The sequence below is a fragment of the Anser brachyrhynchus genome (assembly GCF_964034855.1).
Source record: "Anser brachyrhynchus genome assembly, chromosome: 9".
In the NCBI taxonomy this organism is placed as follows: Eukaryota; Metazoa; Chordata; class Aves; order Anseriformes; family Anatidae; genus Anser; species Anser brachyrhynchus.
The window spans coordinates 10,045,396-10,067,607 of record NC_137703.1 but is presented as its reverse complement, the minus strand read 5'-3'; the positions used below and the strand labels follow the sequence as shown (position 1 = coordinate 10,067,607).

The 22,212-nt window shown below is 47.8% G+C and overlaps 1 protein-coding gene across 3 annotated transcripts in view; it reads left to right on the top strand.

Moving 5' to 3' along the window:
• The window catches only part of DIS3L2 (DIS3 like 3'-5' exoribonuclease 2), a 192,312-nt gene that overhangs the window by 128,347 nt on the left and 41,753 nt on the right, over positions 1-22,212 (top strand). For all 3 annotated transcript variants that reach the window (XM_080603837.1, XM_080603838.1, XM_080603839.1), the window contains one exon: positions 996-1,229. In XM_080603837.1, coding sequence (XP_080459963.1) covers positions 996-1,229 — 234 coding nt within the window. The remainder of the gene's footprint in view (positions 1-995; positions 1,230-22,212) is intronic.

Genomic DNA, 22,212 nt, shown 5'->3' with positions numbered 1-22,212 from the left:
ATTACAATTCTGCATTCTCTGAGCACTTGTGCTTTGAAGGGTTTATCACAGACTGCATCCCTCTCCAGAGCCCTCATGCCAGTGCTCTTCACTTTTCTGAAGAGCCTTCTGCCCCTTGCATTTGCTCGCTGGCTAGATGAGCTGTTGGACTCTTACATATCTCACCTGAAAATACGTTAAATACTTCCTGCTTTAAGGAATAGTTTTGAATTGCTACTTCTACATCAATATTCTGTTACGGAGTTTAAAATGGGAATGGCTTCTGATTTAATTAATAATTTCTTAGCAGATTTATCCGTGGTTTTCCTGTAGATTCCAAAGTAATTTGGGAGCTCAGCATGCTTTCTGGCTTGAGTTTGGGCCTTCCACTGTAGGCTTGATTGGAGAAATAACGGGTCAGTGACAGGCCATTTCTCCTCCAAGACCATTCAAATCCTCCTCGAGCACTTTCACAAGTGCTAGTCAGACATTGGGGTCTCTACAGCTTTCTCCCTGGTATGCTCCAAACAGGACAGTGCCACAAGACAGCATTTTAAGGCCAGCCCCTTGTGCCCTGCTGTTTAGACTTCAGTCGAAGAGGTGGAATGCAATCTGCTGTGTTTTAGATACAAGATCCTTCTTTGCGTGTACATATCTCTGTCTGTTGCCACCCCTGCACCTATTAAGCTTTGAGTCAGCTGACTGACTTCAGCTCCCAGATGGGCTGTAGTTCCTATGAGCTTTATAAAAGGGGGAAGTCAGGTAGAGGAGGGAGAATGAAACAGTTTCCTATTTGAAGGAAAGACTTTATTGTGCCTATGCACCTTATCAGACACTAGAGAATCTACGTGGGCAAAAGGTCTACTGATGGCCTCAGTATGAGAAGATATTTCCTCAAAGATGACAGTCAGTGTTGGGGTCTGTTGTCATTCTTTCCTATATTTTTACAACCTCCTGAGCTTTTGTGATCTAGAAGAGTGAGTCCTCAGATCTGTCTCTGCTTTCGTGTTTTGCAGATCCTTGATGAATGGTTTGGACGGACAGTCATCTGCTCCTGTGTGAAGCTGAGCTACGACCACGCACAGAGTATGATTGAAAACCCTGGGAAGGTGTTCTCACCTGAAGAGCTACCCCCTGTCTCCCCTCAGCACTCAGTAGCCGAGGTCCAGCAAGCTGTACTGAACCTGCATCGCATTGCCCAGCACCTCCGCAAACAGCGCTTCATTGACGGTGCTCTGCGCCTCGACCAGGTGGGTAAATCCAGCCTCTTTTAGGAGCTCTCAGTCCACTGAAGCAATTCCCTATTGTACTCCCTTAGGATTTCCTGATCAATCTAAAAACTCCAAGGGGAGAATCAGGCTGGAATAGAAAGGCAGGTTTGCGTGCCAATGTCATCTTAAAAATGGCATCAAATTATGTACCAAAAGCACTAAGTAAAGTAGAATCTAAAGAAAAATAATCCTGTTTTTTAAGGAGTGGTCCATCTTCCAGCATTTTTCAAAATCCCAAAACTGTAGTAAACTGGGTAAGTAACTTACACGGTGAAATAACTCATGACAGTGTCATTCATCATCAAGCATTCCAGATATCCTTAACGCACATTACACTGTGAAGGGCTTATCCTCTACATTTATTCTTGTGCCTGCAATACTCATGTTTTCCACCGCTTTCATAGGAGTTCTCTGGGCAGGGAAAATGACTAAAATGTAATCTAAGCTAATATTTATAAGTGGGTGTGTTTTAGGAAGAAATGCGAGTGAGGAGGTTTTCTGTCTGGGGCAATTTAAATAATCTTGTATCAATTGTTGTATGTGTCATTTTTACTTAATAAGCAGACCCAGATATTTTAGATTACTGCAGCAAAAATACTTTTGCATTTGAGATTCAGCTGCTCTGAGGTGGCTTGTGACAGGTTTTGTGGATAGCACATTCTGGTAATTTATAGAACCCAGTGGCCTTCCCGACCAGGAGACTGTTTGATAGAGGAAGCTCTATTGTTTCACATTGCAAAACGAGCATGAGTCAACATAATCATATTGCTGAGAAAGGAGCTAGCGTACCGAGATGTATAAACAGGACTATTGTATGTAAGAGGTATGTTGCAATCCTTCCATTTTATTCTGTGCTGTAGTATTGTCTCCAGTTGCAAGAAAACATGGTCTGATTGTATAGAGGGAGCAACCAGTGTCTGTAAGCAGTGACCTTCCTTGACAGAGCACGTGGCTTAGTTTGGTGAAGCTGTTTTGAAGAGAAGGCAATGTGATGTCACCCATGTCTAAGATGGGCGGAATGAGACATCTGTATCTTGAATTTCAGTAGAGGAGGTTGGGGGTTATATGGTTACACTTCAGGATAAACAATCTGGTGTAGGAATTGTGGTGGCTGAGGCTATCTTGCCTGAACCTGTTGAAGGACTTAAAGGACTGGCTAGGCATACATAAATAAGCCTGGAGCCAAGGGCTTTTGCTCAAGGTCCCCTCTTCTCATTTGCTCTTTCCCTCTCATAGGAAATGGTCCGTTCTTAAATCAGATTCAAGTAATTTTTGGAAATCAGACTCCCACTTTGAACTCCTACAGAATTTGCTTAACCTTCTTTTGGAACAGAGGCTTCCCTCATTAATGTTTATCATACAGTGGTTAATAACCTGCGCTTTTGTTTCCAAGCACAGTGAATGCTAGGGAAACATTAAAACAAACAAAACCACCAGCCTTTGCACTTCATGTTGATGAACTAATGGGGAAGCCCTGGTGATGTCTGCACTGGAACAACAACCCATGGTGACTGGAAGCTGTGCTCCAGGAAGGTCAACCTCTGGTTGCGGTACACAAGTCACTCTTGCAGCGTTGTGCAGAATGGGCACCGTATGTGCCTGAATTTAGTACCTGTTATCAAAATAACCTCAGGGAGAGTATTTTAAAACACTTGTGACATTTTAGATGGCAGGATTTGGCCAGGGAAGCATCCTGTTCCACTAATACCCTGTAAAAGATCAGTGGTGGTTTGTTTTGCTCTGTGCTGTTATGACGGAGCCTTTAAGGATGTGATACTGGAGCATCGTTGGTGAGATCTGGGTTAAAAGCCACCTCTAAGGGCACCACAAGGGGCCGCTTCCTAGTCAGCCTGGTTCATAGCCAAATGATAAACTGGATTGCATTTCTCAAGTGGCATTTCATGCTGTGTGGAATCTGTCTCCCCTGGCAGAAGTGTCAGAGTGAAAGTAATGGTCTTTGAGAAGGAAGTGTGTTTTAGTTCAAGGGACATTTTCACCGTACTTATTCTTTTCAAGTACTGCCTCGAGAGTTGCATTTTGATAAACTACACCTTCCCCAAGGGATGGAGAAAGCCGTTACTGTAAGGCCTGAATGCAAATAGCATTTGAGGGGTGTGTGTGTGTGGACATGTCCAGCGTATATGGCAGGACAAAGCAGTCTGCAGCTTTTCATAGAACGAGATTAGTCCCTCTGCCTTTGTTCCCCCACTTCCTTGAGTTCCCATGGATGCAGTTCTGCACTGGGTCTGACTTCCAGCCCCAGGCAGGCAAGCAAGGGTGGGCCTGAATGGGAAACACACCTTTCTAATCACTGGACCTCTCGCTGATTTCCTGTTGAGTAATGCACATCCTGAACAATGGAAGACAAACTCCAGCAGGAAACTAGGGGCAATGAATTATCAGACTCCAAATAAATACGTGAGTGAAGGAAATGGTCATCCCACAGTATTAAGGGAGGGGGTAGCTGGGCATGGATGATTCCCGTGCTTTTTTTTCCAAGGGATATGAGCCCTTTTCCTATATATTGCGTTATGTTTGAGCTCTACCTCGGGGTCACTCCTGATTGAACGGTGATGAGGGTTTTTCTGACTTCCACCCTGCCATTTTTCAGTGTGACGTGTTCTCGTGCTTCCTGTTAGTATTAAGAAAATCATTAGGGGGAGAATCTCTAATTTCTGCTTTGCTGCTTTGCCGCTGGCCACGGTGGTCTTGAGCTGCTGCTCTCCCTGTCTGCCTCAGTTTCCCCTTTGGAATGATATTTATCTCCCCCATGGCATCCATATAATTTAGGATTGATTCCCAAAAACTAAGGACATCTCTCTTTTGAAGCCATTCATGGGCATACTTTTATAACAGCAGAAATCCTGGTTGGCCAGGGAACCCCTTGCACCCGACAGGGCTCTGGTAAGACGCAGCAGTGTCAGCCTGGATGTGTTGTGGTGAGGGGAAGGTTTCCTGCCTGAATATTGCTGCTGAATTTTTATGACTTAGTGTGAGAGCAACATTTGCTTGCCCACGGTTTTCTTTTTAGCGGTAATTTTAGAAGCAGGAATCTCTAGCTCAACTGTTGAAGAATACTTGTTTGGAAAATTTGGGAATAGCATATCTGGGTCACACAGAAAACCCTGAGACAAATTACAGAGGTAGTGCATGCTCGTGAAAGCTAAGGATTTGTGGATTCAGTATCACTATATATGTGTGTCTCTTTAGGGCTGTGAAATTTTTGAATTCCTGCCCCAGTTCGGTGGCGACCTACATACCTGCCACTCTTTTTTCCCTATTTCCTTCCATGCCTCTGCAGAGGCTTGGAGGAGGGGAATCCTGCTCTGCTGGACCTTGAGTCTGAGGACCTTCTTTGAAACCAGAGCAACGTGCCTGTTCCTCCGTGGGATCTCGCTGTTCCCATAGCCCCCTTTTGGGGCTTTTTCCCTAGAACATGGTTTCCTGTGCTGCCTTCCAGCTTGCTAGCTCCAGAAGGCTGCTGAGCACTAAGTTTTAAAGGTTTAAAGTCTTTGTACCTTCAGCTGCTAAGGAGCTTATGAAACTTTGTCCACACAGACAGAGATTAATGTATTTCTTTTCCTTCTCATTTGGACCTGCAGCCTTGAGATGTAAAGGCCAGAGGTGCCTCGTGCTGTGGCTTTGAGGAAAAACTGGTCAGATATTTACACTATTGTCTGCTCCTTGTCTCCCTCCAGCTCCAGACCATGAAATGCCACCCTGCTGCTGTCCTCGCAGCTCTTGGTGTACCCACGTTATAACTGGAGTGGGGATCTGACCTGGTTTAAAAACCAAAGTGAGCATTCCCCACAACTTTACTTTTTTTTCCTGGCCATGTTACTTTGAAGCTGGCTCACTTCCCCAGACCACAGCTTTTACAAACACTAGCCAGAGATCAGATAGAAACTTGCTTTTAAAGAACCATCAAGTTTGCAGAAAAGCTCCTTAGCTCAAGGAGCTTGCGTAGAGGAGACCTGCTGATAAATGGTTCTCTTTTTGGCCTCAGCAGTCTACAAATGATTCACGAGGACAGATGCCTACAAAGAGACAGGTTAAAAAGGATTTCAGTGTGTATTTAAAATGAGAATACCCCGGGATGCTGATCTGTCTCTATGACAACTGGGTGAGCTGAGTGGTGGTTTTGGTGCCCGTGATTCTGCCTTTGCCAGTGCACTTACACCTGCGTGCCCAAAATACTGACTTGGGCCAAAGTTCATTGGGAGAACAACCCAAAGTGCATTCACATTTGTTAGTGGCATCGAATTATTTGCTAGAATAGAATCGTAGTATCCTTGTTTGCTGCAGAACAGGTGTTCAGCTTTGTGGGTGAATGCAAAAAAAATGGCAACGATGATACTGTTATGCAAATTTAAGGACTGAATTGCTAGTAAAGTGGTCTCACTTCTGCTTGCTCTCAGTCTGTGTGCTGTGCCATCTCGTCATGCTTTTCCCTGTGGGTTTCTTATCATTTTGAATAACTTAAAGGTTAGTAGAAATTGTACTGGTGTACCTCTGCGTGTGCCGGAGACCTTGCCTGTGGTCCTATCCAGTGGTCGCTGCGAATAAGGCAATAAGTGATCTTTGAGAATAGCTGTGTTTAATTAAAATTGGTGGGACTCCTGAAGTAATAGAGTATTGCTGCTGCAGGAAGCAGAAAAACAACCATAAACACCCCAAATACAAGAACGTGTGCTAACAGCAGGCCAGCTGCAAAATGCTCTGTCATATGTCACACAAGCTCTCAGAATAGATGTTACGTACTTGATGCCAACAGTTCTGAGAAGTTGGCTCAAGCCATCCACATGTAGAAAATAAAGAGGAAGAGGTACATTGTATGTGCAGGATGTGACATTGTATGCTGGGAAATTTTGTGTTTAGTTGTGGCTAATGGGATAGGACAGAAACACATTTTTAGACAGTAGTTCCTGCTAATGCTGTTTGATTGGAAATCTCAAGAGTCAGAGATTAATTACTATCACCATTAAAATTTTCCAATAAGAATGACTGCTGGAAATAATTATGGGAAATTGTTTATGTCATATTTCCTGCCTCATATCTGTTTGATAAGCATTCAGATCTTCTCTTCTTTTTGCTATATGGAAGTAGTAAATGCTTCTACCCCAGTTAAGCAGCCATGGTGCCCTAAATTCCATATATACGCGTATCAATGGGAGGCGCTTTGGATCGGAACGAATGTTTAGTTCCAATGGGAACGCTGGACAATGGGACAGCAAAGGGTTATAATGTTGTATGAACCTCAGTTAACTGAGTGCACCTGTGTTTTCCCTGATAGTGTGATCTGAATCAGGTGTTAAAATGCGACTGGGGCAGGAAGGCCATCCTGGCTAGAGCACTCCCTGATGCGATGCTGAGTTTCTCCAGCCACGGCTGCTGTGTGTACCTTCCTGCACGCTCCCAGCGCCCACACCTTTTTGCAGAGGAGGAAGTGTCTTTGTTCAGCAGCTGCCTCCTGGTTGTCCTTGCATCTGTGTTGTTAAAGAGGCTACAACAGCAGCAGTGCACAAGGCAGGATGAGCTGTACCTACAGTGCTGCAAGATAAATGGAAATACGGACTGACAAGGAGCTTCCACTGTTCACTTCTATCACAATTCCACCATTGTCTGCTGCTTTTCTTTGATGTCTGGCTAAAGAGACATCGCTGATGCACAGAATGGGGACAGCAGGTGCTACACGATCATTACGGACAGTTGCTTAGACTGTGTGATACATTAGGCAGCTGGGGAGATGTTAGATATATTTGGAGGTTAATTTCCTTTGGGGATTTTAAGTCTTTTGCATAGCCCCAGTTAATACACCAAAACGAGCATCTAAGGCCACAGCTATCTTCTGGGCTATCCTGCTCTTCTCTGCAGGAGTAATCAAAATGCATTTGCAAAGGTGCATTAGTGAGGTAAGAGTGTTTTTCAAAATGTCTTTCCTCCAATACCAGAGGGGATCGTGGTGCTTTGCAGGCCAATATGAAATGTCATCGTTGTCGTCAGGACCAGCGAGTGGCTCGGGTCAGGCAATTTGCGCAAGCACTGAGGAGACCTGCAGGAGGGAGGCGTTGCAGGATCGTGTTAGGGAGTTGGGTCTGCGTTGGCTGAGCATCTTCCTGCTCACATGGAGATGATTGGGGTGCCGGTAGGTTTTAAGATAGTTTGATTCAATCAGGATTTTGCGTAGAAAGCCTTCAGAATCTAATTGTGGTGGGTCTTTTGCCCTGGGATTTTAATGAAGTCCTCCCAGGGGTGTGAGTAGGATTGATGTCCTTGCACATATCCTGCCGTTCCCTGATCGTTCTTTTAGAGCTGAGCAGCTGCGTCGCAGCAGGAGCAGGTGGTGAAGTGGTTGAGCTGGCTCTGGCAGGAGCGGGGAGCTGAGCGCTGGAGCACAGGGCTCGGCTGTAGAGCGTTGTGCTGGGAGCCACCGCAGCCAGATGCCTGGGCAAGTACGTCTGGGAAGGAGCTCCCCACACAGTGGTGCTCGGCGTTGATTTACCATCCGTAATGCAAGAGTGAGTTGTGACTTTCTCTATTCTTGCTGGAGTATTTCAGCCACTAGCTCAGATATTCAAGTTCTCTGTTCATGTACAAATGTTTTTTTCATAAACAAACACAGCTTAACCCATTAGTTTTATTAAATCCACAATATATCTGAAAGCTCAGAAGCTCCTCCAAAAAAAGGAGTCTCGTGCTTTAATTTTGATACGCTATCTGTCACAGCAATAGCTTCGTAGGTCTGCCAGCAGCATCAGAGCAGGTATCAGAGGGGAGGCTGGCTCCATCCTCCCAGGCGATGGGAAAGGCACGAAGAGGTGAAGCAGTGCCTGAGCTTACGCAGTGAGTCAGTGGCAGAGCTGGCAGCATGGTCTTTTCCTGATTCCCAGGCTAAATCCGGTGCCTCAGGCCAGAGCTAATGGTTCTCATCCTCTCATGTTCATTACTGACAGTTTATTTCTATTAAATAAAAAATGTTGGGTTTTTGTTTGTTTCTGTTGCTGGCACTGTTAAGGTCAGTCTTTCATCCTAGCTCCCTAGCAGGTACTTCTCAGTCCAGAGCAGAGAAAAAAGCCGCATCAGTGTGAGGGGCTCAGCTGTGGCCAGCGCTTCTCTGCAACCCAGAAGTGAGCAGCGATCTCACAAGTGGTCTCACACTCCCCAATCCTTTCAGTTCCTGAGCTTTGCTGGTGCAGAGCTTGCCTACGTGTGTCAGCTGGCATGCTGCGGTCCCGTGGAGGTCCGTTGTGCTTAAACAGGGCAGAGTTGCAGTGGGCACTGCTTCATCACACTTCCCAATTTGCTTGGCTTCTTCCATCAAGTGAATCCAGTTGCTGCTAAGCTATGAAAAGAGGATGAGCTGGCAGTCACCACGTGCTGCTTGCTGGTAAGGGTGAAGGTATTCACATGAGAAGTAGACACCTCTTGGTTTCCTGGACTAGCCAGAATAGGAGGGGTCTTGCCCATGCTTGTGTGATAGGCAGCTTGGGGTCACCCGCTCATAGGGACCTCAGGTAGTGCCCAGTGTCTCTAGGGGAGAGAGGGGGCATCTGTGGCAGGTGCTGTCTTAGTGTGAAGGAATTGAGAAACTGGTTCTCAATAAAGTAGAAGCAAACTGGGTTCTTCAGTATCTCTGACAGCAAGACAGATAACACAAAACCCAGGAAAACATGTTTGTGTAGAGGTGCACGTGGGGTGAGTGTTGGAACAAACTTCTCATTTTGCCTTTTCTATTGAGGAATCAGTCTGCTCCCAGACTGTCCTCCTGCCTTCCAGTTGGAGTTTTTCTCACCAGCGATGAACAGACGTCATCAGAAAGCCTTCTGTTGTTTCAGTTTCCATTTATCACATATTTGAACAGAGACTTGACAAGGGATTTTTCCCAGGTATTAATTATTGCTGACTGCGTGGCTAATCCATCATTCTCTTCAGATGGACTCAGTGTGTGCTGAGTGATGTAACTTCAAATGTGATCAGTCTGCCATAGGTGAAGATGCAGCAGCTCTTTGTCAGAGCCAGTTCTGTTTCACCTAACAGGAAATGGAAGAAAGGCTAATTGTATAATGACAAAGGACAACATTTGGAATGAGATGAAAGATTCCGACATTGCAGTTCTGTGATTTCTCATTTCAATTCCAAAGTGAGAGCAGGGGTGGAGTGGGGGGGATTCTTGCTTTCCATGACCACAGCTCATTTTATCAAGTGTCTCTGGGCCTGATCACTCCTTCTGAATACTGGGACACTCTATCTTTTCTCATCTGTTACATATGGATGCTGAAGTACAAAGAAGCTCAGAGAGCACCTGTGGCTTCCAGAGCCCTCTGAAACGAGACTGCCAGAGTCTTAGCCAAGATCCCCGCAGCTGAACTGAGAACGGAGCCCATTTTGCCCGTTTGGAAGAAGCCAGTGCCTGCTCAAGCCCATTTTTGGGTTTATCTTTGGGTTTATCTTTTAACATTCCAAGTCCAAGCCTATGTCTCCTGAAATCATATGCCCTGCTAAAGTTTGCAGTGATTCACTGGGAGTGCTTTTCGTTGAGCAACCCGTTGCTTTCGCTTTGAAAGCAAATGACTGTGAATCTGTCTGTAGTAGTCTAGATCACTTATCTTGCACTTCTCCCCATCTTCATACAGTAATAAGGAAGTTCTTCTATCATGTGAGCATAATTCAGTGGAGACTTCCCCTGAATACGTAATTGCGTAAAGTCGGACCATGAGGCATGACATCTCAGATAAGGTTGCTGGTCCGCATTGCACTTTGTTTTCAGGATTTGTCAATACTTGGGATTTCATACAGACCTCCTGCCTGCCTGTGCTCCGTTGTGCGGTGCTGCGTTCAGCTGTAAGTGAGGCACAGTGCTCCGCTGCCACTGCCTTCTCCCATCTCAAGACCCAGCTTCTGATTCCTCCCCAAAGATCCGTATTCACTAGTTGTTGCATTGTCAACGTCTGAAAACTTCATGGTGATATTAAACTATACTCTCTGAAGGCAGTGCCTGCTCCAGTTTGGATTCGGGCTGGTAGGAGATGTGTTGCCAATTAATTACCAGCTGAGTCGGTTGCAGTCTGTTTCCCATCTGAGACTGGCTACTGGTAAACTGATGGTCACTTGGAAATGAAGCAAGAGGCGGTGAGAAAGTAGTCCCGAGAGTGCGCTGAGCTAGAGTGGCTTGAGAGACTTCAGACATCTGGAAGAAACCACCCGTGCAAAATCACAGCGAAGGGTTTTTGTGGTAATGCCTTTAACTGGACTTAAACTTGTTCTTGTCACAGCAATGCAAACTAACCAAGCAGTCACTTTTGTCTGTTTGTTTTAAAAACCAATCTAGCCGGAATGAAACAAAATGTAATTTGTGCCTTCCTTGACAAGTGAAATAAAGTAGCTGCACCGTGGGGCTTGAGCCCTCTGATCCTGCTTCCCTTGGGGGACTGCGGAGCTGCAGCTTATTGGGTGTCTGGTGGCAGCGCTGAGATCAGCCCTCTGATTGAGACATTCTCACTCCCATGAATCAACAGGAGGTTTTGTATTAGCTTTAAGGCTGCAGTTTCACCTCAATTTCAAGGTCTCTGTTTTAATCTCAAGACTCTCCTTTCTTTCCAGAGAGAATTCCATTGATCCAGCTAGTGCTTTGCTTTTAATTAGCATGGTAGAGTAGAGGCTCACCCACAATACTAGGAAATAAAATGCTTAAATGGCTAAAAAGGGATTTAAAAAAATGCAATTTATTAAATGATTTCTCTCAGTGATGTGTTTAACAGGTATAGAAGACAGAATGAACTAAACCAGGCTTTGGCATTTAGGAAAGTGAGTCATTTTTTCTGTTGCATCATGTATAAATTTTTCCCTTCTCATGTATGTATGGTTGAAATTACTTTGAGGTTTTGAATTTTCACTTCAGCTCTCTGTTTTTTATTATTTTCAAACATTACTGAAAGTGATGGTTGATAGTCTTTCATACTGTGCTCACATTGCCTTGCTCTTTATTTTTTTTGTCGTTGTTTTTTCTCTTTTTCTTTTTTGAAATAAGCCAGTGGTTAATGTATAGGTGATTAAATGAGCTGGAGATTTAGTGGTTTCTCATGTTTAGGTAGGAGTGAGAGGTAGGTGTGTGGATGGATCCATAACATGGTGCCAAGGGGTGCTGCTGTCAAATAACCTTTACTTGGGGAACCAACCTGAGATTCTTCGTGCATCATGGTTCTCTCTCTTGAAATTCTCAAGCGTTTGTACAGGTTCCTTGAAATCAGTTTAAAGATCATGAACGTGGTGCTGTTGCACCCTATTGAGGCAGCAGACAGGTGAGTCTTTTCTTAAAAGAATGCAAAACAATGTAAAACCCTTTGGGATGAACATCCTCCTGATGGGGGTTCTTGCTTGGGTTTGTTCAGTCCTTTTCCTATTCGAACTCTGAGGTTCTCCATGCAGGAGTAACGCTATTGCTCGGTGCCCAAGGACTTTTAAGCATCTCTCTGGGAGCTTTCCCATCCTCTTTTATCAGTCATCTTGCTGCAGTTCAGGGCAGGGCTTGCTGTGGCTGCTTTTACCCAAGAAGCTGGGTAAAGTCTTGAGCAGACAGTAAATACTAAGAGACTGGGACCAACAAAATGATGTACAGGCTTCGTGGCATGAAGACATTCAGCAGATGGAGGTGTTAAACATGCCCTTATCTGCCCGTTTTGTAGGGAGAAACAGTGGAACTTGATGACCTTCTTTCTTTTGAATTCATGGCTACCATCTGCAGCTGAGCACTGCAGCAAAGAGGAAACTTACCTCAGCCCCCAAGCAGTTGGGCAAAGTAACATCATCCGGGCTTCAGCCCTCCAGGAAAACTGTTGAAGAAAAGGCAGCTCTTACAACCAAATTCTTTGAGTTAGTGTTTTTTGTTTGTTTGTTTGTTTTGCACAGCTTTGGCTCGGTATGCACTTGGGCCTGGTTTATCCTTGCTCTTGCTGTTTGTATCTTTCTTTGGACCAAGCACCGAGGGTCAGTATTTCATACAAAATAGCATTTGTGATAGTGATTACAGTGATGAGTACAAAACACAATTCAGAGGGGGAAGACTTGCAAAGAAGAGCTTAAACAGCCACAAAAAGGGTGCAACCACAGCTATATCACCCAACCATCATTAATTTTTGTCTTGAAGAGCTGCATTTGAGGAGGGTATTTATTATTTGTCCAAAACAAAAACTCTTACCCTCCTTCATGGAGGTGCTACCCTACATATTGTTAGAATTAGCATACAGCCCAGTCTACCTTGTCTCGTTGGAAATGTGTTGATAGATCTTGTCAAAGGCCGTGTGGTCCTCGTCTATTAGATCTATTAGAAGGGTCCTTGGCGACTCTTCCTTCTGCCAGGGAGGGATTTCGCAGCGTGCTGAATGTCAGCCGTGACTGTGCACTGATGCCTGGAATGTGCTTTGCCAAGGGTTGAGCTGCAGCTATGGCATCCTGGAAATGTAAATCTAGAAAGGGCTTTAGGAGAGGATCCTTTCCTTTTCCTGGCAGTAGCAGGAGCTCAGCTGGCAATGGTCCTGTGCCGTGTTTGTCATTGCTTTGTCACTGCACTTTGTAGCTGCTGGGACCTGTGTAATCGGAGCGAGTCTCTCGTGGGGTTGTCTCCATGCCTTTCACCCACCTAGCCATGCATATATGAAATACGTGGAAGAAATTTGCCCTTGGGCCCGTTTCTCACATGTCCCTGATTAGTCATTGCCTGGAATCTGAAATACTAAAGGCCTGCAGGAACCTCATGAGCTCCGACAAGTCTGCCAAGGTCCACTGGGGAAGAGTTCAGCAGTCTGAAGGGCTCACCTGATTACAGCACGGCGCTCAGGCAAAGGGACTCGCGCAAGGTTATCTTGAATCTCATTGAGCATTTCTTCTCATTACAGTCCACAAGATAAGCTGCTATCTGTTGCTGTAACGGGGTTTTATGGGACCTAGCTGCAGCGTTGCACCGTGTGGAGAAATGCCAGGGTGCCAGATGCCCCCTAGTGCAGTTGCGGCAGCATCGCTCTGTGCTCCCCATGCCGGTGGCACCGACGTCCCCATGCGGCGTGGCAGTAGCTGGGTGATAACTGGCATGGGCAGAGCCAAGCAGGAGCCTTTGATTTTTAGCTTTAAGGGGAGAGCTTTCAGCCCTAGGTTGGGTCTAGGGAAAGCAGCAGTGTGAGGCTTGGTTTAGGGAAGAAAAAAAGGAGTCCGAAAAGCAATTTGTTTCTGCTTTCTGTGAGCAAGACTTCCAAAGGAACTCAGTCAATTCTGCAGTACAATCAACAGGACTGGAAAAAAATACCAAGTGAAGTAACACAGTGGCTGTGGTAAACATGAACTGAAGCCTTGGAAGTAGCTAATGGCATACCACAAAAGAGTCTCCTTTCACCCACCGCGGGCCGTGCCAGCAGCAAGCGCTGCCAGCGCTGGCTTCTCGCAGAGGAAAGCATCATTTGGCTCCCCTTTGGATTTCATTACTCTTCCTGCGCTCCCTCCTGCTCGCAGCAGCAGCCTTTCCAGTTGTAAAGGAGTGAATTAACTCCCTTCGTGTCAGTGATGGATGAGGCGCTTTCTGCCCCTTCAAAGAGGCGAGCCGTGCCGGCGGATGCGGTGCCAGCCGAGGTGAAAAGTCCAAGCGGGACGGGGGAGCCCGCGGGGTGACCCGGCTGTCACTCGGGACACCCCGGGGACAGCTCCCGCTGGTGCCCTGGTTTTGTCCCCCTTTCAATGGACTTGGGCACATCCCTTAACACGCAGCGGCCGTTGGTGCGGGATTCGGGGCCTCAAAGGCTTTCGGGGGTGCTCCTCGGCCCCGCGCAGTGGGGGTCAGCACGCTGGTACGTGGGGAGAGCTCGTTCCGGGCGTCCGTGGCTAATCACATTAAAGGTGACCTCGTGGGCAGCGCTTTCCATTGTTGCCATATGTTTTGTCCGGCGCTTGAGTGATGTTGTGCATTGGAATGTATTCATGCGTCGCCTAATTTAATCACCAGGCTTAATCCCTTCTCCTGTTCTACACTCTTAGAATTTACTGGCTCCTTTCTGGCCTCCCGTGCATTGTCTGGGGCTCCTTCAGAAGCTAATACAGACCCCTGGAGATATTTTTATTTATTTACTTCCAGAATGTATTTAAAACAGAAATCCCAGCAACAAACCCAGCAAGCTCTCCAAAGAGCAAGCGGTGCAGTGGATGCTCTAGGAGGCTGATCCTTCATCCCTGTGATCTTTTTCTTCCATCCTTTCCACAGAGAAATTAAGGATTAGGCTCATGGGTTTAAAAAAACAAAACAAAATACTACGAATGGAAAAACGACTGAGAAAGCTGCGTGTCTCCTTTTAATATTGTTGGAATAAATAACTAATTTTACAGAGGCTGTCTCTGTAAAATATGGTGTTGGTTTCTGCCTTTAAAGCTTACTGCTTTGGTACGGACAGCTCCCATTCCAGGACTGACCGGACAAAATTAACCCAACAAAGCCACGAGTCCGTCCAGCTGGGAAGCTGGAAAGTCTGATGTATGCAGAACTGCTGCAAAAGGCAGAGAGCTCTCTGCAAGAGCTGACACGGTCCACAGAAGTCAGGCATTTCTGGGGAGCGGGGCTTTAAGGGTGATTTCTAAAGATTTTTCTGTGCCCCAGCTGGCTCTGCAGGGTAGAGGTATAGGTTAAAAATTGGAATTAGAGATTCAGCTGTCTTGTGACTCGCTGTAGGAGTGGATGGGGTCAGTCCTGGCAAGGGAAGGCAGTGATGAGATTTTAGAATGATACATGATCAGGTTGCTGCTGTGCTCAACTCCCAGAGGCAGGAAACCTTTTAGTTTTCTTACGCTTGCTGAGGCAGATCGTTGAACAAATACCTCCTGGGGTGGTGCAGTTCTTCGATTCTCCTTCCCCGCACGCAGTGTGCTGGTACCCACAACTCTGAGCAGTGGAATACATCCCGGATGGCTTTGAAACCTTAAACATGGCTTGTACCGATTGAACTGAATTGCAGTTTTGAGCTTTCGTGTGTGTGTGTGCGTGTGTTAGCATGCACGGTTTCTTGCAGCTGAGCTCTCACGTGTGAGCTTGCCGATACTCTGCGACTGTGTGTTACGGTCTCGGTTTGATAGGAGGAAGGAGGGATGACGTAAAAGATTGCAGATTTGCGACCGGCTTTAAAAATAGTTCTAAAATGTTATGTATCTTCATTTTGAAGAAATGCAATACTGCTTGGAAACCACAACTACTGAACATAAACCATGTCGAGCCCCTTCCATATGTTAAATAACAGTGCGGAATAGAGGGTTATGAACAGCCTGCTGTGCAGCCGGGCTGGAAGAAGATCACTGATCTTGCCCCCCGTGCTCCAGCCCGGTGATCGACAGCGCCGTCGCGGGCTCTGACATCAACTTGGCTGCACAGCAACGCTTTACATTTTATACCGCACCTTTTCAGAGCGAACCTTGCCAGAGCCCTTTCCGAGGCGTGCACACGCCGAAATCGCTTCCCCGCTGAAGCGCAGCCGCGTCCAGACCAGAGCCGGAGCCGCCCGGAGGGAAGCGGCCGTGGGTTAGCGGGAGGGCAGGGTGCCCACCCCGCTCCTGACGCCTCGCTGGGACAAGTCTCCTGGCCCTCGTCCCTTCCCGCTTCCGTCTTTTCCCAGGCTGCGACAGAGGAGCTGTGAGGTCCCTAGGAAAGAGTGAGCGGGAGCAGGTCACTGCCTGCCAGAGGAATTCCACCGGAGCCCCGGAGCCAGCGGCGGTTGCGCGAACGGCAGCAGCCTGCTCTCGCCATCCGTGGGAACGGGCAGGGATGTCCTCGGAGAGCTCGGGATCTCCTACACGCGTGCGGCACGCCCCGAGATTTTGGTGAAGGAACCTGGAAGAGGAGAGGGCTGGCGCTGCGGGATGCCGGGAGGTGTTTTGTGGCGTGCGGAGGAGATGCAGCACCCCGAAGGATGGGGAAGGACAGCGGGGCTCCTCAGCAGGAATCAGCACAGTGCAATCAGGGTGTTCTGCATCTTCCCAGTCCCTGCTCTGGTTTAACCACTTGCCAAAATAACTCAACTTAGAAATACTGTTGTGATCTCTCTTGTTACCTGGCAGAGCTCTTATCGTGTCGGCACAGGGGCTGTTCATATTTTAATGGGTTTATCTCTTCTATGGAGGGTATTACAAGCTTTCGTCTGTCTTCCAATGCGGCTCTACGGAAATCCCTCCAGGCATAAGATAGTACCTGGACGCCGAATTAATCCGTGCTCCTGGGTTCTCACAGCTCCATTAGGGGCTTAGCAGGGGAAGCAGTTAGCATTAACAAACTTAAGAAAATAGGATTTGCTGGGTTTGATCTGCCCTCGGCTCCTAGTATCCTCCCAACAGCAATGACAAAGACTGGGCACATTACGGGAAGACACAAAATAGTGTCAGGGCTGATTTGTAAAATGTGTATCAGCATTCCCCAAGGGGAAGAACTTGGGGGAAAAAAAGTTGTTCTGTACTCAGGTGCAATAAGAGACACCGAATCATTTATCCTCCTGCCACATGCCCCAACACATCTGCACCCCCAGCTCTTACCTTGCGTTTCCATGTGGCTTGGGCCATCTGAAGCCAGGGCAGTGTCCCATCCTCCTGCCTGCTTCACCTAGCCACTGCTTTGTGTTTTCACCGGCAGGAGGTTGCAGCAGTTCTTGGAAACCAGCACGGATCAGGCACTTTGCGAAGGGTGCTTTGTCCTGTTGCTCTTCATCGAATGCACGTTTTCTTTCTTTGATCTTGAACTTTTACCTTTGCTGGTGTTCTTGTTGTTTTCCATGAAACGAACCGCCTGCGAGCCTCGCTGTGTTTTATTCGTGGTGTTAGTTCCTGAGCAGGGCCGGGTATCAATCAGTGTCTGAATCTGCTGCCTCTCTGGGAGCTGCTCCCTTCTGCAGCGCTGCTCCCTCCGGACTTCGGGCTCTCGCAGAGCAGCAGTGCCAGTTGCAAAGGTAATTGCGACCTGTGTTCAGAGATGACTGTCAGGTGTACAAAACAGAGCATTCGGGGATAATGACCTGCTACGTGCAGTACCCACGAGTAACAGCATAGCGAGCAGCAAGTTGAGGGAGGTTTCCACTGGGTTCTGTCACTTTTCATCTAAAGCAAACACAGAGCACACCGACTGCTTCTCTTAAGTTTTTCAGGCTCTCCTATATCCTTTGGGGACAGGAATGCCTTAGTGATGCCTTTCTGGTCAGGCTTTGCTTTTCCTCATCAGATCAGAATGACATACACGGGGGCTTTGTACTGCCCATCCTGCGAAAAAGCTGTGGTTGTGGCAGCGGGATGGCTCCGGTCATGGACACGAGTGGCCCTCAGGCCACAGATGCTGTGTACAGAGACACGTGTCCGCTCTGCTGACACTTCTCAGACTAAGGGAAATTTTACATCAGTTGTATGCTTGAAGTTTCTCTCCTTGTTAACAGTGAGAAGCATTTCCTTTCTTTTCATGGTTACTTTAACCCCTTTGGTTGACCTGTTTGCCTCAGGATTTTCAGAGCAGCGAACATATTTGCTGTTCTGCCAGCCTCGGCCGTACAGCGAGCTTTCCTGCGAACCAGGGATTAGGAGGCCGAGGGACTCTTTCCATCCTAGCACCTGCTTCGTGCTGTGAGGAGCAGCTCTGGGTGCAGGCTGTTGGTGCTATGGTGCTGGGCTCCAGCCGTGGATGCTCGCAGGCTCGGCGCTGCGGTGTCAGCGTTGCGTTTCCCGTCTCGCTTCTCATGAGGTCTGACCTGTTCCCGTTCACACCCATCGTAGGTCCCAGCAGCTCAGCTGACCTCTGGCTTTTTGCTCGGGCTGTTGGCCTCTCCTGGGGGATTTCCCCTCTCTAATGAGGTGCGTGGTGTCAGAGCGCTGCCCTCCGGCCATCGGCTTCTTCATTGACAGGGCGCCGTTGCTTAACGGCAAGCTGTTTGCCTGGAGAAGGTGCCGCCTCCCTAGCAGCCTGTAGGGTTGTTTCAAGTTCCCGATTGCACTCAAGTCTCCTAACAGAGTCTTCATCCTCCTCCTCTTCCGAATTCCTGCTTTCCCAAGTGAATTTTTGTAGCTCACAGTGAAGAAGAGGCCGGTTGGACGGGCAGGACCCAACTCTTCCCTTGTGGAAAAGCCAGGGAGGCATCATCAGTCTTCAATGCGCAACGCTTTTCTGCAGCCACAGAACTCTATCGAGGCAGGTAAAGCCCAGCTTGTGAAGGACGTATTATGTTATTAAGTGACAAGTTCCTTCACACGATGAATCCAGTTGTCAGTTGTTGTTTTTAGAGCACCAGCAGGGCTGGAAAAAGCTCTGGGAGCTCAGCAAGAGCTGGGAGCGCTTTATAGAGTCTGGGAGACAGGCTCTGAGTAACATGAAGCGGCCAAGCAGTGAAATTTGGCATGCATCTTGTTGGTGTCACAGTTTTTTATGTGGCATTTCCTAGGGATGTTTTGCTTTTATTTTAAAATTGATGTATGTGTAGAAAATACTTTAACTTCATTGACAGTTCCCTAGTGGTCTAGAGCATGCGGTGCTGTGTCAGAACTCGTTAGTTTCTGAAGAAGATATTTTTAATCCACCAATGTAAACCCTTTTGCAATTGTATAATCTTTATTTTAGTCGTGTGGTTTCCTAATCATGCATCTAAAGAATGAGCTCATCCAGTTTATAAATTACAAAGAACGTGAATGGAAGTGTTCAGTTCTCCTTTCTATATAAATCTGTTTTTACTTCTTCGCATATTGCATGCTGTGTTCTAAACCTCCAGTGCAAGCAAAGTGTGAGCGTTTAAAAATAAACTCATTAGAAGTTTATATTAGTGCCAAGTGCTGAAAGTTGTCTCCTGCCCCATCTTCCCAGAAGGGCTCTTCAGCTTTGAGTTGCAGCTGCGAAATAAAAGCCAAGGATACAATGCCAGCCTGCCTTCTGATGACAGCATCCATGTGTCTTTGCAGAGGATCCAGGAAAAGCTGCTTGCTGGTTTTGCTGTACTACCTGGCTACCTGCAGCAGAGGTTTGGGGGGCTATGAGACAACAAAGCAGCACCTGTATGTGCTAGGGAATGTGCGTTGGTGTCTGCTCCTGGGAGGGGAAGACCCCGGAGTCCTCGCTGGGTCCCAGGGGAGATATTTGGAGAGCAAGATCTGCTGCAGCCTGAGAAATAATTTAGTAGTAACTCATTGTGCCGTTGGGTCCCAGGCTGGTCAGGTAGGTCAGTTAGTTTAAGAAGGGGGAGAAGCAAGAGAAATGCTATCTTCCATCTTACTCTCTGCTAGGGATTCCCTGGCTCTGTATGTGTTTTATGTGCTTGTGTTTGCCTGGGTGGATTGCAGGCAGCAGCAGGGATTCAGGCCAGAAGTAAAGCCCCGTAGGAGTTTCAGCTCGTTTTCCTAGGTTGGATTGGCTTTCAGGTTGACATTTTCCTTTAGCCCCACGCATAGATCTTGGAGCCTGTTAATAGATGTAGCTCGCTGGCTAATGTCCTGTGACAGAAGGAACGTGAGAGAGATGTGTTGCTTGGGTGGTGCGGAGTGAGTAAAACCCGAGGTGATGTGTTGTATTGCGGCAAGTAAGAGAGAACCTGCCTGTACGAGAGACCTCGAGACTGGAGAACAAAGTAGGAACAGGGACGGAGAGGAATTGCCGTAGGTCACCCTTTGCTGTGCTGTCCATTTACACCCAGGTGTTCTTCTGCCCCGTGAAAGGGGAGAAGTTAGCTTAGGCTGACAAGGAGCTTGTCATCTCAGCGCTGTCATCTCACATACAGGAGCTCTGGGATGTGCGTTGGCTTGTTGTAGAGCATGCTAGGTGCAGCATGATCATCGCTGATCCCTTCCTGTGCCCACTGTGCATGGCAGTGCGAGGGTTGGGCTGTCTCGAGTGGATGACTGGGGCAGGAAGAGGGAGGAAGAGCAGCTACCAGTGATGTTCCCTCTAGAGCACGCTTTCCCCGAGGAGCAGGCTCATGGGACAGCCGCTTTTGCCTTTCTATTTGTCTCAGTCTCCTGGGGATTAGCAGTGCTGAGGACACGGGGCAGCAGGGACTGCTTCTGGAGCCTCCTAGGGAATTAAAACCTTCACCTGGAAAATACCCATTTAGGGATGGGGACAAGAGGTCTCACCGAGGAGGCAGTGGGTGAGATGGGACCAGTTTAGGACCAGTTCAGGACTTCCAACCAGTAGCAACAGCAGTCCTGTAACTAGGTGCTGAGACTGGCCAAACATTCGCTGTCTGCGAAGCCAGAAGGGAAGAACCACACGAACCCAATGTGACAGGTCATTAGTTGAGCTGGCAGCAAGCTTCCCTGCCTTGCCTTTATCCACTGGAGGACTCCTGATGTCTCCTTTGCTACCCCATCCTGTCCTTCCTCCATTCCCTCCTAGAGAAAGGGGCAACCAGGAAGAAGTGCAACCTCTACCCAGGGTCTTTCTGCAGCAATTTTGATCTGCAGTGCAAATCGAAAAGCGACCCAGAGGGAGAAGTGCTCAAGAGCAGCTTCTTTAAGTGAAAACACAGCTGTGAGGTTTGCAGGCTGTGCTTCTGTAAGGGCTCGTCCAGTCAGCACAGCCAGCACCGCTGCAGCCCTTCCAGCACGCAGGAATTGGGAAATCCATTGTGAACAAGATTGAGTTTGATGGCCTGTGTGCAGGCAGATGGATGTATTTTTAAGGGACGAGGTGCCAGAAAACTCTGTGATTACGTTACTGGAGCACGGCTCGTTTTTTGTGGTTTGAAAAGTGAGTGTCAGGACTTCAGGGTTATTTTTTTTTCAGGTCAAAACCAAAGTTTGGGAGGGGCATAAAAACCTGCTCGATGACTAAGTTTATTCTTAAAAAGCTTTCTAGAGCTTGCTGGAGAGGGGAGCCTTTATTCCGAGAGGGAGCTGATACCAGTCTTTTTGGACCTCAGTGCAGACGGGGTTATAACTGTGGGAGTGCCAAGGGCAGGTGAGACCCCCTGCCTCTCAGGAGACTGTTTTCGGCGTCATCTTTAGATCCAGTCCCCTGGGTTTTGTTCTGCAGGCTCATGTTTTGCTTCACCTCCTTGCCCTGGGTGATCTCTTTCTGCCTGAATACCGCTACGTTGGGGGAATTACCTCGAACAGTAGAACCAAGGCTGGCAAAAGCACGATGCCCTCGTATTGACCCAAACCCAGGACGTTTGAAATCGTTGACCTGGTTATTCGGCTGAACTGATAATACCTCTGAAACAGTGCATGTGCAGAGAAAACTTTCAGTCTAATGACGGAGGTTTGGTGCTCAGAGCCAAGGGGGGATCCAAGCCAAACCATTTACTCAAGGGGCATGCAGAATTTGCCCAGCCGAGTCAATATAGGTACTGGCAGCATTTCAGCAGCCAGAAAGCTGCTCCTCGCGCTCTCTCCTTGTTGGAGCTACCAGGCTTTATCGCATGACTGGGCCCCTAATTGCTGCAGGTCTAAAACTTTCTTTAAAACGAGGACGGCTGCTGGCTGCACCAAAGCCCAGGCAAGCCTGGAGGTCCAAGGCGGTGTAAAAGCACCATTCCCCCTTTCTGGCCTCTGTGGTAATGGAGAATCCCCAAAATACAGACAGCTTCCCCTACAACCCCACCAAGACCTGTCTGCTCGGAGCAGGGCACTGGGTCCCTGCAGGGATCAGGAAGCCCAGAGCTGTCCGTGCAGTGTGGGGCAGCTGCCTGGAGCCTTTCTGCTTTCCCTGATGTCTTCTGTCTGTGTCCGTGCCCTGTTTGGTGCCTGCTCCCTGCTGCCAAGGGAGCGTGTGGAAACCCTCGGGTGCCCGAGAGCAGATGGAGCACATCGGTGTCTGATGGATGGAGGAGCAAGGGCGGTCCCACCGCCAGCCAGCTGCATCCCCTGCTGGATTTCAGGACGTAGGGATAGCGACTGGGAGGATGTTGCCAACTTAGAGTGGAGCCATTTTCCACTGTGCCCAGCACCACTGTGGGCAGGAGATGACTTTCCTCAAGGAGGTGGC